The sequence below is a fragment of the Aquila chrysaetos genome, unplaced genomic scaffold, assembly GCF_900496995.4.
Source record: "Aquila chrysaetos chrysaetos unplaced genomic scaffold, bAquChr1.4, whole genome shotgun sequence".
In the NCBI taxonomy this organism is placed as follows: Eukaryota; Metazoa; Chordata; class Aves; order Accipitriformes; family Accipitridae; genus Aquila; species Aquila chrysaetos.
This window is the reverse complement of record NW_024470403.1, coordinates 29,418-42,382: the sequence shown is the minus strand read 5'-3', so window position 1 is coordinate 42,382 and position 12,965 is coordinate 29,418. Positions and strand designations below refer to the sequence as shown.

Genomic DNA, 12,965 nt, shown 5'->3' with positions numbered 1-12,965 from the left:
ATGAGAGACCCAGGCACCCAAGGGTGCACGCACACCCCCCGGGGGGGGGGCGTTGGGGGACCCAGGCTGCTCCAGGACCCCCCCCCAGGCTGGGTTGGGGCACCCAGGTTGCTCCACAGACCCCCCCCGAAACCCAGGATGGGCGACCCAAGCACCTGGGAGCTGCCCAGCCCCCCCCCCCCCCATCCCAGCCTGAGGGTCCCTTGGGTGGGGGGGGTCCCAACCCACGTCCCCCCACAAGACCACCCAGCTTGGCTAGACCCCCCAGGCCCATAGGTGGGTGCCGGCCCCCCCCCCCCGCCGTGGGTGTCTGTGGGGCGGGGCCGTCCCCTTTAAGGGCCCCCACGCACCCGTGGGCGCAGCCGCTCACCTGGCGCAGGTGACGGTGACGGTGACGACGCGGTGGCTGCCGGGGCCCCGCCATGGCCGCCTCTGCCCTCTTCATCCTGGACCTCAAGGGGAAGGTGAGACCCCCCCCCCCCCCACCGCCGCCGCCGCCGCCCCAAAGACCCCCCTCCGGGGGGGACACCCCGTTGTCCCCCCTCTGGCCTTGAAGGTCAGCCAAGGTCAACGGCGGAGCCTGGCGGTGACCCGCCGTGACCCCGGGGATGGGGTGAGCGATTTTGGGGGGTGGGTGGGGGTACCCCCCACCTCTGACACCCCCCCCCCCCCCCCCCCCCCGCAGCCGCTGATCAGCCGCAACTACAAGGGGGACGTGGGGCTGGGGGAGATCGAGCACTTCATGGGGCTGCTGCTGCAGCGGGAGGAGGAGGGGGCCCTCACCCCCCTCCTGACCCACGGCAAGGTCCATTTCCTCTGGATCAAACACGCCAACCTCTACCGTATCCTTACGGAACGCCCTCCCCACGGACCCCCCCCCTCCGGTGTTCCCCCCTTTCCTTAACACCCCCCCCCCCCCACCAGTGGTGGCCACCACCAAGAAGAACGGCAACGCTTCCTTGGTCTACTCCTTCCTCTACAAGGTGGTGGAGGTGAGGTTTGAGGGGGGCTCGGGTCCCCCCAATTGGGGGAGCTCCTCTCCCTGGGGGGGGGGTGTGTGATGGAGGCGCTCCCCCCCCCCCGCCCAGGTCTTCTGCGAGTACTTCAAGGAGCTGGAGGAGGAGAGCATCCGCGACAACTTCGTCATCATCTACGAGCTCCTGGACGAGCTGATGGACTTTGGCTTCCCGCAGACCACGGACAGCAAGATCCTGCAGGAGTGAGCGGGGCTGGGGGGGGGCCGGAGGGGGCGTCGGGACCCCCCCACATCCCCCTCACCCCCCCCACCCACCGCAGGTACATCACGCAGGAGGGTAACAAGCTGGAGACGGGCAAATCCCGCGTCCCCACCACGGTCACCAACGCCGTGTCCTGGCGCTCCGAGGGCATCAAGTACAAGAAGAACGAGGTCTTCATCGATGTCATCGAGTCGGTGAACCTGCTGGTGAGACGGGGAGGGGGGGACGCCTGCAAACTGGGGGGAAGGGGGCTGTTGGGGTCCTGCTGCAGCAGGGGCTGCTGCCGGGTCCGTGGTGGGGAACCGGTGATGGGAATGGTGATGGTGGTGGGATTGGTGAGGGGGTCGATGATGGTGATGCTGGGGTGATGGGGACGATGGGGATGATGGGGATGGGACCAGTGATGGGGCTGATGATGAGGGTGGGGATGGAGACAATCGTGGTGACGGGGATGAGGGTCGGGGTGGTGATGGGGATGAGGATGGTGACGTTGATGGGGACGGGGACGGCGATAGCGATGGGGTCGGTGATGGGGATGGGGACGGTGACGTTGATGGGGACAGGGACGGTGATGAGGATGGGGTTGGTGATGGGGACGGTGACGTTGATGGGGACGGTGATGGTGATGAGGATGGTGCCGGTGATGAAGCTGGTGCCGGTGCCCACAGGTGAGCGCCAACGGCAGCGTGCTGCTGAGCGAGGTGGTGGGCACCATCAAGCTGAAGGTCTTCCTCTCGGGGATGCCCGAGCTGCGCCTGGGCTTGAACGACCGCGTCCTCTTCGAGCTGACCGGGCGTGAGTGCCGCCGGGTGGGTTCGGGGACAGGGGGGTGACGCATCCCCGTCCCCTCGCCGCCCCCCCGGACACCGTCCGTCCCTCCCCAGGGGGCAAGAACAAGTCGGTGGAGCTGGAGGACGTGAAGTTCCACCAGTGCGTCCGGCTCTCCCGCTTCGACAACGACCGCACCATCTCCTTCATCCCCCCCGACGGAGACTTCGAGCTCATGTCCTACCGCCTCAACACCCAGGTGGGGGCCGGGCCCACCCGAGGGGGGGGACACACACACGGGGGGACACGGGGGTGACCCTTTTCCCCCCACCCAGGTGAAGCCGCTCATCTGGATCGAGTCGGTCATCGAGAAGTTCTCCCACAGCCGGGTGGAAATCATGGTCAAGGTGAGACGCCGGGGAGGTCGCCGCCGCCGCCGCCACGGGGGACCCCCAGGCGCCCCTGACCCCCCCCCCGCCCCGCTTCTCTCCCCCCCCCTCCCCAAGGCCAAGGGCCAGTTCAAGAAGCAGTCGGTGGCCAACGGGGTGGAGATCGCCGTGCCGGTGCCCAGCGACGCCGACTCCCCCAAGTTCAAGACGAGCGTGGGTTCCGCCAGGTACCTCCCGGAGAGGAACCTCGTCATCTGGACCATCAAATCCTTCCCGGTGAGGTTGCCCACCCCGCTCATCCCCGACGCCGGGGTCCCCCCTCGTCGGGTTTTCCCCCAGCCGGCCGCCGCGGCGGGTGGCCCGGCACCGTCCCCAGCCCCGCGGGTGCCGCGCAGGGGGGAAAGGAGCACCTGATGCGCGCCCACTTCGGTCTGCCCAGCGTGGAGAAGGAGGAGGAGGAGGGTCGCCCCCCCATCTCCGTCCGCTTCGAGATCCCCTACTTCACCGTCTCGGGCATCCAGGTGCCACCCGGGGAGGGGGACGTGGCCCGTGGGGTCCCCGGGGAAGGGGGTCCTGTGTGTTTTGGGGGGGACATGGCCCGTGGGGTCCCCGGGGAAGGGGGTCCTGTGTGTTTTGGGGGGGACATGGCCCGTGGGGTCCCCAGGGAAGGCGGTCCCGTGTGTTTTTGGGGGGGGACATGGCCCATGGGGTCCCCGGGGAAGGGGGTCCCGTGTGTTTTGGGGACAGGATGGAGGGGACGTGGCCCATGGTGTCCCCGGGGAAGGGGGTCCTGTGTGTTTTGGGGGGGACATGGCCCATGGGGTCCCCGGGGAAGGGGGTCCTGTGTGTTTTGGGGGGGGACATGGCCCATGGTGTCCCCGGGGAAGGGGGTCCCGTGTGCTTTGGGGACAGGGTACGGGGACACGGCCCCTTGCATCTCCGTGGGGGTGGCCTGTTTTGCGGGGGGGGGGAGGGCAATGAATGTCCCCTCTGCACCAGGGGGAGCTGGGGGGTTGTCAGGATGCCCGAGGGTGGGTCGGGGTGCCCGGGAGGGGTGTTGGGGGGGGTGTCCATCCCCACCTGCCCCCCTCCAGGTGCGGTACATGAAGATCATCGAGAAGAGCGGGTACCAGGCGCTGCCCTGGGTGCGCTACATCACCCAGAGCGGGGGTGAGTCCGGGACCCCCCCAGGGACCCCCACGGACACCGCCCCCCCCCCCCTCACCCCTGCTTTTCCTCTTACAGACTACCAGCTCCGCACCAGCTAAGGGCGGGGGGGGGCTGCCCGGACCACCATGGACACCCCCCCCCTCCGGACACCCCCCCCCGCGCCCACCCTCCTCCTCCTCTGTGCCTATAAAGATGGAGCTGAGACCACCGGCCCCGTGGATCTGTTTTGGGGGTGGGGGTGGGGTGGGCCCCACCGGTGGGCACGGCGCGTTTACCCTTTTAAGAGCGGGGTGGGGGCGGGGCTGTCGGGAGGGGCGGGGCTGTCGGGAGGGGCGTGGCGGGGCTGCCGGGAGGGGCGGGGCCGTCGGGAGGGGCGTGGCGGACGTACCCACGTGACGGGGGAGCCGGAAGCGGCGGTCACGTGGAGGGGGAGAGAGAAGATGCCGGAGCCGGAGCTGCGGGTGAACGCGGCCTTCGCGGAGCGCTACGGCCGGTACCGGCGGCGCGAGGAGCTGCAGCGGCGTGAGAGGGGCGGGGCCAGGGGGGGCGGGGCCGGGGGGGGACCGGGAGGTGGCGGGGGAGACACGGGGGGACCGGGGGGGGGCGGGTTTCCCCGCCCCGCGGTGCCGGTAGCTGAGGGCTCCCCGCAGTGCGGGACCGTTACGGGGACACCGGCGGCGGCTCCAGCTCCGAGTCCGAGTCCGAATCCAGCGGGGACGACGTGGTGAGTGGCGGAAGCTCTGTCTCCCCCCCAAAATCCTGGGACCCCCCCCCCCCAAAAACCTGGGACCCCCTCCAGACATCTGGATGTCGTCCCCCCCCCCAAACTCCTGGGGTCCCTGCCCAGATGCCTGCGTGCCCCCCCCGGACCCCCCCCAAACTCCTGGGACCCCCCCCCAGACTCCTGGGCACCCCCACCCTCCCGGACTCCCCCTAAATGCCTGGTACCCCCGCCCAAACTTCTGGGTCCCCCCCCCAGACATCTGGGTGTCCCCCCCCCCCCCCAAACTGTTGGGGCCCCTCCCGGATGCCTGGGTCCCCCCCCAGACTCCCAGGTCCCCCCCAGACACCTGCATCACCCCCCCCCAGGACATCTGGATGTCCCCCCGTCCCCTCCAAACTCCTGGGACCCCCCCCAGACATTTGGTTCCCCCCCTCCCTGGGCATCTGGGTCCCCCCCCAAACTCCTGGGACCCCCCCCCCCAAACTCCTGGGTGTCCCGTCCCCCCCCCCAGGCCCTCGACCCCCGCCTGGAGCGGGATTTCTACCGCACCCTGGCGCTGCTGAAGACCCGGGACCCCCGAATCTATCGGCAGGACACCACCTTCTACAGCCAGCAAGGTACCGGGGGGGGGCATCTCCCCCCCCAAAACCCCTTGGGGGGGTCCCCAAAACGGGGGCGGGTGTCCCCAAACCCCGTTCCCTCCGTCCCCAGACTCGTCGTCGGGGAGCGATGCCGAGGAAGAGGAAGATGAAGGGCGCCCGGCGAAGCCGATGTACCTGAAGGATTACGAGAGGAAGGTGGTGCTGGAGAAGGAGGGGTGAGCAGGGGGCCTTATTTTGGGGGGGGGGGGGGGGGCCTTATTTTTGGGGGGAGGTTATGTCCTGGGCTGAACCCCCCCCCAGGCAGGCTCTGACCCTCCTGCTTTCCCCACAGCAAATACGTGGACGAGGAAGATGAGGAGGATGAAGAGGCAGCAGCCGAGCGGAGGAAGGTGGGTTTGGGGGGGGGAGGGGGCTGCATGTGACCCCCCCCCCAAATTACTCTGACGCCCCCCAGCACTGACAAACACCCCCCCCCCCCAATTTCTCCCCACAGCGAGTGGCCTCCAGGAGCTACGTGGAAGAGCAGCGGGAGCTGAAGGAGAGGTAGGGGGGCTGTGACATTTGGGGGGGCTGCCATGCTTCGGGGGGGGTCCTCGGCACCGAGGGGGTAACCGTGTGCCCCCCCCCCGGCAGCTTCCGAGCGTTCGTGGCCGACAGCGAAGAGGAGGAGGAGGAGGAGGAGGGGGGGTCTGCCCTGCTCCGGCGGCGCAGTCAGACGGCAGAGGAGAAGGTGAGGCTGGGGGGGTGGGGTGGGGGGGACACAGGGGGGTTTTGGGGTGGGGGGGCCCTCGGGGCTGACGCTGTGTGTCCCCCCCCAGGAGCGGGAGGAGGAGGATTACATCCGCTGGCTGAAGGGGCAGGGGGAAGCCCCCCCGGAGCCGCTGCAGGACCTGGTGAGAGGGCTGAGGCCGGGCACACCTCGTGGCAGCGATGAACCTGGGATTGCAGAGCGCTGCGTGTCCCTCCCATGTCCCTGTGTGTCGTCCCCCCCCATCCCTGCGTGTCCCCCCCCTCACGTCCCTGAGCCCCCCCTTGTCCCCACATCCCCCCCCCTGTCCCGCAGGTCCCCCTCCAGCAGTACTGGACCGACCCGGCGCTGGACCCCGGCGAGCGCTTCCTGCGGGATTACGTCCTGAACCAGGGCTACCGCGAGGAAGAGGAGGAGGAAGAGGATGCCGAAGGGTAAGCGGGGACCCGCCCCCGACCCCCCCAAAAACCCACCGCACCCCCCTCACCACCCCGTGTCCCCCCACCCAGGGCGTCCCCGCTCCGGCTGGCCGATTCCTCGGACGAGGGCGAGCTTTTCCTGGCCAAGCAGGAGGATTTCGAACGTCGCTACAATTTCCGCTTCGAGGAGCCTGACGCCGAGCAGGTGGGGGGGGCGGCAAAATTTGGGGGGGGTGGGGGGGTATGGTTTGGGGATGAGGCACGCTGACCCTAAACCCCCCCCCCCCCAAGGTAAAGACGTACCCCCGGAACATCCCCACCTCGGTGCGACGACGGGACGAGCGGCGGAAGGAGAAGCGGGAGCAGATTCGGGAGAGGAAGAGGAAGGTGAGGGGGTGAAGCCGAGGGGCGCAGGCAGCGCCGCGTCCGACTGCCGTGTGTCCGTGTCCCCCCCCCCGGCACCGCGTCCGTCCGTCCGTCCGTAGGAGAAGGCGCGGAAGCAGGAGGAGCTGAAGCAGCTGAAGAACCTGAAGCGGGAAGAAATGGCCGCCCGGCTGGCCCGGCTGCGGGAGGCCACCGGCAACGCCGTCGTCGGCTTCACCGAAACCTTCCTGGAGGAAGACTTTGACCCGGCCCGGCACGACCGGCTGATGGCGGTGGGTGCCCCCCCCCCCCCCCATGCCCCCCACCGTCTCCCTGTCCCCGCTGACCCCCCCCTTCTCTGCTCTCCCCCCCCCCAGGAATATTTCGGTGACGATTATTACGGCCGAGGGGAGGAGGAGAAGCCGCAGTTTGAGGAGGAGGAGGGGCTGGACGGTGAGTGGGGGGGCTCGGAGGTGGGGGGGGACGACTGTCACCCCCCCTATCCCCGAGGTGACGTCACTGTGTGTGTGTGTGCCCCCCCCCCGCAGACGACTGGAACTGGGACGCCTGGACGGGCCGGGAGGAGGGGGGGGGGCGAGCACGAGCCCCACTGCGAGGACCCCGATTTCGTGGTACGTGTGTACCCCCCCCCCCAGGCTGAGGCCGGGAGGAACTCATTACAGGGATAGGGCGGCACAGGCAGGCCCCCCCCCCACTCCCCTCCTTTCTGCCCCCCCCCCCCCCCCCCCCCCCAGATGGATGCGGACTACGACCCGGCGGCCCCCCTGGCCCCGAAACAGCGGCAGCCCCCGGCGCTGGGGAAGAAGCGGCGCAAGACGCGGTTCAGGGAGGCGGTGGAGCGGGAAAAGCCGGCGTTCGACCCCGGTGAGTGCCGGGACCCCCCCCCCCCCCCCCAAGTCCTGGGACCCCCCCCAAGTCCCTGAGACCCCCCCCCCAAAACCCCTGAGACCCCCCCTCCCCGCAGCCACCAGCACCTTCGAGCAGTACCTGGACGAGTTTTACCGCCTGGACTACGAGGACCTGGTGGGGGACCTGCCCTGTCGCTTCAAGTACCGCAACGTCCTCCCCTGCGACTTCGGCCTCACCACCGACGAGGTAGAGTCCGCCCGGACGCCCCCGGGGGGGTCTGTGCCCCCCCCCCGGGTTGTCTGTGCCCCCCAACTCTGCCCCATGTCCTTCCCCCCCCAGATTCTGGCAGCTGATGACAAGGAGCTGAACCGCTGGTGCTCCCTGCGCAAGACCTGCATGTACCGGTGAGGGGGGGGGGGGGGGTGTTTCTTTTACCCCAAACGGGGGGGGGGGGGGGGGCCTGTGTGTGCCCCCCCCCCCCCCCCGCTTTGGGGGGCTCACCGCACTCCTCGCCCGCAGGTCGGAGCAGGAGGAGCGGCAGGATCAGGCCAACTACAGCCGGCGGGCGCAGAACGCCTGGAAGAAGCAGCAGATCTTCAAATCCCTGGCAGCCGCGTACGTGGTGGGGGGGATTTGGGGAGGGGGGGGGCGCACCGGGGGGCTTGGGGGGGGTACACAGCCCCCCCCTCACCCCCATCCCACCCTCCCCAGGCCGGAGGAGCCGCAGCCGGCGCCATCGGCCAAGCCCAAGCTGGGGAAGAAACGCCGGGACAAGCGGAAACGGTCGGAGGAGCCGGAGGCCTCGGGGCCCCCCCCCCGCGGCGGCCCCCCCCCCACCCCGGGGGGGCCCGGCGCCGGGGTTCGGCACCCCTGGGGCCGGCGGTTCGCCTGGGGGGCCGGGATTTCACCGGGAAGCGGTTGGAAGCCTTCGGCCTCAATCCCCGACGTCTCCGGTACCGGCAGCTTCTCCGGCAGCGACGCAAAAAGGTGGGGGGGGGGGGGGGGGAAGGAAGGAAAGCCCCCCCGGCCCTGATCCGGCGCTGGGGGGGGGGAACGGGACATACACGCGCGGTGACGGAGAAACACCGTAACGCGCCACGCTCTGGTTCAAGTTCATCTTTAATCCGGGGACGTGGGAACGGACGGACAGATGGACGAGGGGGGGTCCTGAGTGGAGAAATAAATAACGCCCCCCCCCCTCGCCATGAGCAGCGTGTCGGCCAAAAAAACACCACGACGGGGTTGGGGGGGGTCCCTGTGCCGGGAGAAGTGTTGGGGGGGGCTCAGCTTGGCCCCCCCCCCCGCCACCGCCGGGATTCGGCAAATGCCGGCCCTGAGCTCCGGCCCCGGCGCGGCGCAGTAGTGAACCAAAACCCTGAGGGGGGGGGGGGATTGTCCCCGCGGCCCCCCCCCGCAAACCGCGGTGATGCCACGCCGGGGGGGGGGTCTGATCCAGTGTATGGGGGGGGGGGGGGGGGGGGGGAGTAAGGGGGGGGTCAGAGGAAGACAAACTCGTCGGCGCCGGGTTTTTTGGGGCGCTTGCCGGCGCGGGGGGGCGGCGGCGGCGGGGGGGGGCGAGAGCCGAGCGGCTCCAGGCCGTGGTCCTGCGCCTGACCCTCCGCCACCGTGAAGATGGGGTAGCGTTCCGGCGCCGAGGGGGGGGGTCAGGACCTGGAAAGGAGGGGGGGGGGGATAAAGGGTCAGAAAAAAGGGGGGGGGGACACCCCAAAAGCCGCCCCCCCCCCCCAGCAGCGGGGACTCACGCGGGTGAGGTCGGAGCAGAGCTCGTCCAGGTCCGGCCCGGCGGCGGCGTAGAAGCCGATGGTGCAGCTGGGATCCATCTTCCCAAAGGCCATTTTCCGGGGCGAGCTGCAGTGGAAGGACTTTGGGGGGGGGGGGGCAAAAAAAAAAAAAATAATTTGGGGAGGGTAACACCCTCCTGGGCCCCCCCCCCCACCCTGTTTTATCGGGGTGTGTGTCCCCCCCAGCACCCACCTGCAAGGGGAAGTTCTCCCGGGAGGTGTCGACGAAGGGCTGGCAGTAGTGCGGGTCCAGGTAGAGCAAGAAATCGTCTGGGGCGACGCGGGGGGGGCCAAAAATCAGTCGGTGCGTCGCGTCCCCCCCCCGCCTCCAGCCGCGTCCCCGACCCACGCGGCACCGCCGGCACCGGCACGGCTACCTTGGAAGCCGACGAAGTAGAGGGAATGCCGGGGTTTGCCGCCGATGATGCCCACGCAGGATTTCAGCTTCAGCAGCTCCTGGAGCGGGGCGGGGGGGGGTCGGCGGCGGCACCGGGACCCGTTTCCCGGCCCAACCGGGAGGAAGAACCGGTGCCGGCGGCGCGGCAAAGCCCCCGGCCCGCCGTGGTTCCCCACCTTGACGCAATCCACGTAGACGGGGTTCAGGGTCTCCCCCCCCAGGCCGCACCGGCACCAGGACGACGACGGCGCGGCGCTGCCCCGGCACCGTCCGCTCGGCGTCCCCCTGCACCAGGCCGGCGACGTCCCCTTTGTAAACTGCCAGAAAAAAATAAAATAAAAAAAAGGGGTCGAGGGCGGGGGGGGGGCTCCTCCTCCTGGATCCCCCCCCCCCCCCGCCAAAATCGGGGAGGGGGAAGCCCCCCGCGTCCCCCGCGCCGGCACGTACCGGTGCAGTCCTGAGAGACGTAGACGGAGAGGCCGCCGGTCTCCGGGCAGGTTTCCACCGCTCTCCTGCCACGGAAAGGGGATGAATCCCGGCGAACTGCCCCCCCGCCACCAAAACGAGGCAGAGGGACCCCCCCCCCGACACCCCCTCCCCGCTCACCGAAGGATGTGGGCGACGATGGAAGGGCCGTACCAATCCCCGGCTTTTTTCCCGGCGTTCCGACCCAGCTCTACCAAACGATGGATGCCGAAAGGCGCCCGCGGGTGGTCGGCGAACCAGGCCACGATGGCGCGGTGCCGCCGCTCAGCCTCCCGCGGGGTCCCTGCCCGGCCCGGGGGGTCCCCGCGTCCACGCCGGGGGGGGCTTCAGTCCATCCTGGGGGGTCTCGCGTCCGTGCCGGGGGGTCCTGTGTCCATCCTGGAGGGTCTCGTGTCCGTCCTGGGGGCTCTTGTGTCTGCACTGGGGTGTCCCGCGTCCATCCCAGGGGGTCCCGCGTCCATCCCGGGGGGTCTCGTGTCCCTCCTGGGGGGTCCCGCGTCCCTCCTGGGGGGTCCCGCGTCCCTCCCGGGGGGTCCCTCGCTCGCCGGGACCCAGCCGCCGTCTCCACCTCCGGCATCGCCTCGGACCACATCCAGTCTAGAACGGAGAAGGGGCCGTCGGCGGCGGCGGGGTGACGCGGGGACCCCCCCGGGGGTCTCGGGGGTGGCGTGTGTGTGTCGTGTCCCCCCCCCCAGCCCCTTACCCCTGCCCAGGAGGTGCAGGACGAGCCCCTGGGCCAGCAGCATCTGTGCGGTGCGCAGCATGCAGCCCCAGCCGCAGTCCGTGCTCCAGGGGGTCCCCGCCAGCGCCGGGAAGCCCCGCCGGTACGTCAGCCACAACCGGGAGGAGAAATCCCGCTGGAAACGGTCCAGCTCCTCTGCGGGGGGGGGGGGGGGAGAAGAGAAGAGATGAGCAGGGAACTCTCACCACCACCACCCCCCCCGGGGGACCCCCGTTCCCGCTGCGGCGGGGGGGGCCGGGAGAGGAGAAGAGATGAGCAGGGAAGTCTCGCCCCCCCCCCCCGGGACCCCCGTTCCCGGTACTCACCGTCGGCGCGGGCGGTAGGCCCGCCCCAGGAGGTGGAGGGGGGAGAGTTTGTTGTGAAATGGGTCTTGGGTCGCACCGTCCAGCCTGGGGGGGGGGGGGGGGGGGTGTGTAAAAAAAACGGGAGCCGGGGGTCCCCGTCCCCCCCCCCGGTGCGTCCCGCCTCGCACCGTATCGGACGCTGTTCCAGGCCGAGAGGAACCGGCCCCGGGCCCCGTCCTCGGCCGCCGGGGGGGTCCCGCCGCCGCCGCCCCCCCCCCGCCTCCGCCGCGGCCCGCTCGGTGCCGAGCTCATGGCGGCGGCGGCGGCGCGCGGGGAGGGGCGTGTCCCCGGCGGGGTGGGCGGGGCCGCAGCCGGGCGGTACCGGGATCGCGGCCCTCCGCCGCCACCGCCGGCGCCGCCATCTTTGTCGAGGGCGAGAGGGGGGCGGGGGGGAACGACGCGCGGAAGGGCGGAAGTGGAGGCGGAAGGGGCGGGGCGAAGGGAGGAAGGGGAGGGGAGGAGGGGTCGCCGTGGTGACGGGGGGCGGCTGTCACTGGGGGGGGGGGGGGGGGGCAGAGGGCTTCCCCCCGCACCGGGAGGGGTCCCGGCCCCACGGAGGGGTCCCGGCCCCATAGAGGGGGTCCGAGCTCCATAAAGAGGGGTCTCGGCCCCATAGAGGGGGGTCTCAGGCTCATGGAGGGGGGTCTCAGCCCCACAGAGGACTGCTGGCCCCATAGAGAGGGGTCCAAGCCCCATAGAGAGCGGTCTCAGGCCCATGGAGGGGGGTCCCGGCCTAGAGGGGGTCCGAGCTCCATAAAGAGGGGTCCCGGCCCCATGGAGGGGGGTCTCAGGCTCATGGAGGGGGGTCTCAGCCCCACAGAGGACTGCTGGCCCCATAGAGAGGGGTCCGAGCCCCATAGAGAGCAGTCTCAGGCCCATGGAGGGAGGTCTCAGGCCCATAGAGGGGGGTCTCAGCCCCATAGAGGGGGGTCTCAGCCCCATGGATGGGAGTCTCAGCCCCACAGAGGACTGCTGGCCCCATAGAGAGGGGTCCAAGCCCCATAGAGAGGGGCGGTCTCAGGCCCATGGAGGGGGGTCTCAGCCCCACAGACAGCAGTGCTGGCCCCACAGAGGGGTGCTGGCACCATAGAGAGGGGGTTCCCAGCCCCGTGGAGAGGGGTCCCAGCCCCACAGATGATGGCTGCTAGCCCCACAGAGGGGTGCCAGCCCCATAGAGGGGGGGTCCCCAGCCCCGTGGAGAGGGGTCCCAGCCCCACAGATTGGGGTGCCAGCCCCACGGACCAATGTGGGGCCGGTGCCGGCGCAGGCGCCGTGGGACCAGGGAGCCTCAGGCTCCGGCCGCCCCCAACCACAGGGGCCCCCACCCCATGGCAGCCGTGGGGCTGTGTCCCGTCCCGTCCCCCCCCCCCAAACCCCCCCGCCCCATACCGGTGTGGGGCTGGGTGCCGGCGTGGGTGCGCCGGTGCCGCGGGCGCCTTTGGCAGCGCCGAACCCAGCACCTGCCCCCGCCCGGGGGGGGTTCCCAGCACCCACGCTGGGGGGGAGCCCTGCCCGGTCCCCCCCACCCACGTGGGACCCACACGTCCGGGCCCCACAGCCCCCCCACCCCATGGGACCCACACGTCTGAGCCCCACTGACCCCCACCCGTGGGACCCACACGTCCGAGCCCCACAGCCCCCCCACCCGTGGGGCCCGTGGGAGGATTGGGGATCCCCACGTGGAGCGAGGGTGCAGGTTGGGGCCTGCCCGGACGGACGGACGGACGGACGGACAGGACAGGGGGTGGCGGTGGGGGGGGGGCGGGGGGGCCCGACCGGTTTGGCAGTGGGGCTGCCCCACGTGGCACGGCGGTGGGTGCTGGGGTGGGGACCCACGATGGGTGGACGGGGGGGGGGGGTTGGGGGCACATCTGGGGGGGGTTTGAGCACATCTGGGGGGGCT

At 70.8% G+C, this 12,965-nt stretch overlaps 3 protein-coding genes across 4 annotated transcripts; 2 read left to right on the top strand and 1 right to left on the bottom strand.

Moving 5' to 3' along the window:
• Positions 1 to 245: 245 nt before the first annotated feature.
• AP1M2 (adaptor related protein complex 1 subunit mu 2) lies at positions 246 to 3,809 on the top strand. Of its 2 annotated transcripts, XM_030006957.2 has the most exons (13): positions 246 to 464; positions 686 to 842; positions 925 to 992; positions 1,089 to 1,219; positions 1,297 to 1,444; positions 1,907 to 2,033; positions 2,123 to 2,265; positions 2,342 to 2,413; positions 2,513 to 2,671; positions 2,791 to 2,916; positions 3,490 to 3,565; positions 3,641 to 3,702; positions 3,735 to 3,786. In XM_030006957.2, the coding sequence occupies exons 1-12, from the start codon at positions 423 to 425 to the stop codon at positions 3,661 to 3,663; spliced, it is 1,272 nt and encodes a 423-aa protein (XP_029862817.1). In that variant the 5' UTR covers positions 246 to 422; the 3' UTR covers positions 3,664 to 3,702; positions 3,735 to 3,786. The 2 variants fall into 2 exon arrangements, with proteins under 2 accessions (XP_029862817.1, XP_029862816.1); XM_030006956.2 differs by having other exon boundaries at positions 248 to 464; positions 3,641 to 3,809.
• Positions 3,810 to 3,922: 113 nt separating this feature from the next.
• Positions 3,923 to 8,489, top strand: KRI1 (KRI1 homolog). The gene is given in 19 exon segments (XM_030006955.2): positions 3,923 to 4,087; positions 4,216 to 4,289; positions 4,801 to 4,906; positions 5,001 to 5,106; positions 5,223 to 5,280; positions 5,385 to 5,434; positions 5,525 to 5,621; positions 5,710 to 5,784; positions 5,955 to 6,263; positions 6,350 to 6,445; positions 6,544 to 6,714; positions 6,799 to 6,874; positions 6,970 to 7,009; positions 7,011 to 7,053; positions 7,177 to 7,306; positions 7,407 to 7,537; positions 7,631 to 7,695; positions 7,811 to 7,906; positions 8,003 to 8,489. Coding segments are annotated over 19 exon segments (2,127 nt in total). The 5' UTR covers positions 3,923 to 4,005; the 3' UTR covers positions 8,325 to 8,489.
• Positions 8,490 to 8,787: 298 nt separating this feature from the next.
• On the bottom strand, positions 8,788 to 11,492 carry ATG4D (autophagy related 4D cysteine peptidase). Its single transcript, XM_030006958.2, is given in 12 exon segments — positions 8,788 to 8,957; positions 9,051 to 9,174; positions 9,287 to 9,363; positions 9,471 to 9,549; positions 9,667 to 9,711; positions 9,713 to 9,807; positions 9,938 to 10,002; positions 10,097 to 10,227; positions 10,230 to 10,573; positions 10,680 to 10,853; positions 11,024 to 11,107; positions 11,191 to 11,492. Coding segments are annotated over 12 exon segments (1,512 nt in total). The 5' UTR covers positions 11,315 to 11,492.
• Between the last annotated feature and the right edge of the window lie 1,473 nt (positions 11,493 to 12,965).

Bases quoted from the DNA above. Each gene is read 5' to 3' on its own strand.
- AP1M2 (XM_030006956.2), top strand. From the start codon at position 423: ATGGCCGCCTCTGCCCTCTTCATCCTGGACCTCAAGGGGAAG. The intron at 993-1,088 runs GTGAGGTTTGAG...CCCCCCGCCCAG, and splicing joins TCCTCTACAAGGTGGTGGAG to GTCTTCTGCGAGTACTTCAA. The intron at 2,034-2,122 runs GTGAGTGCCGCC...GTCCCTCCCCAG, and splicing joins CCTCTTCGAGCTGACCGGGC to GGGGCAAGAACAAGTCGGTG.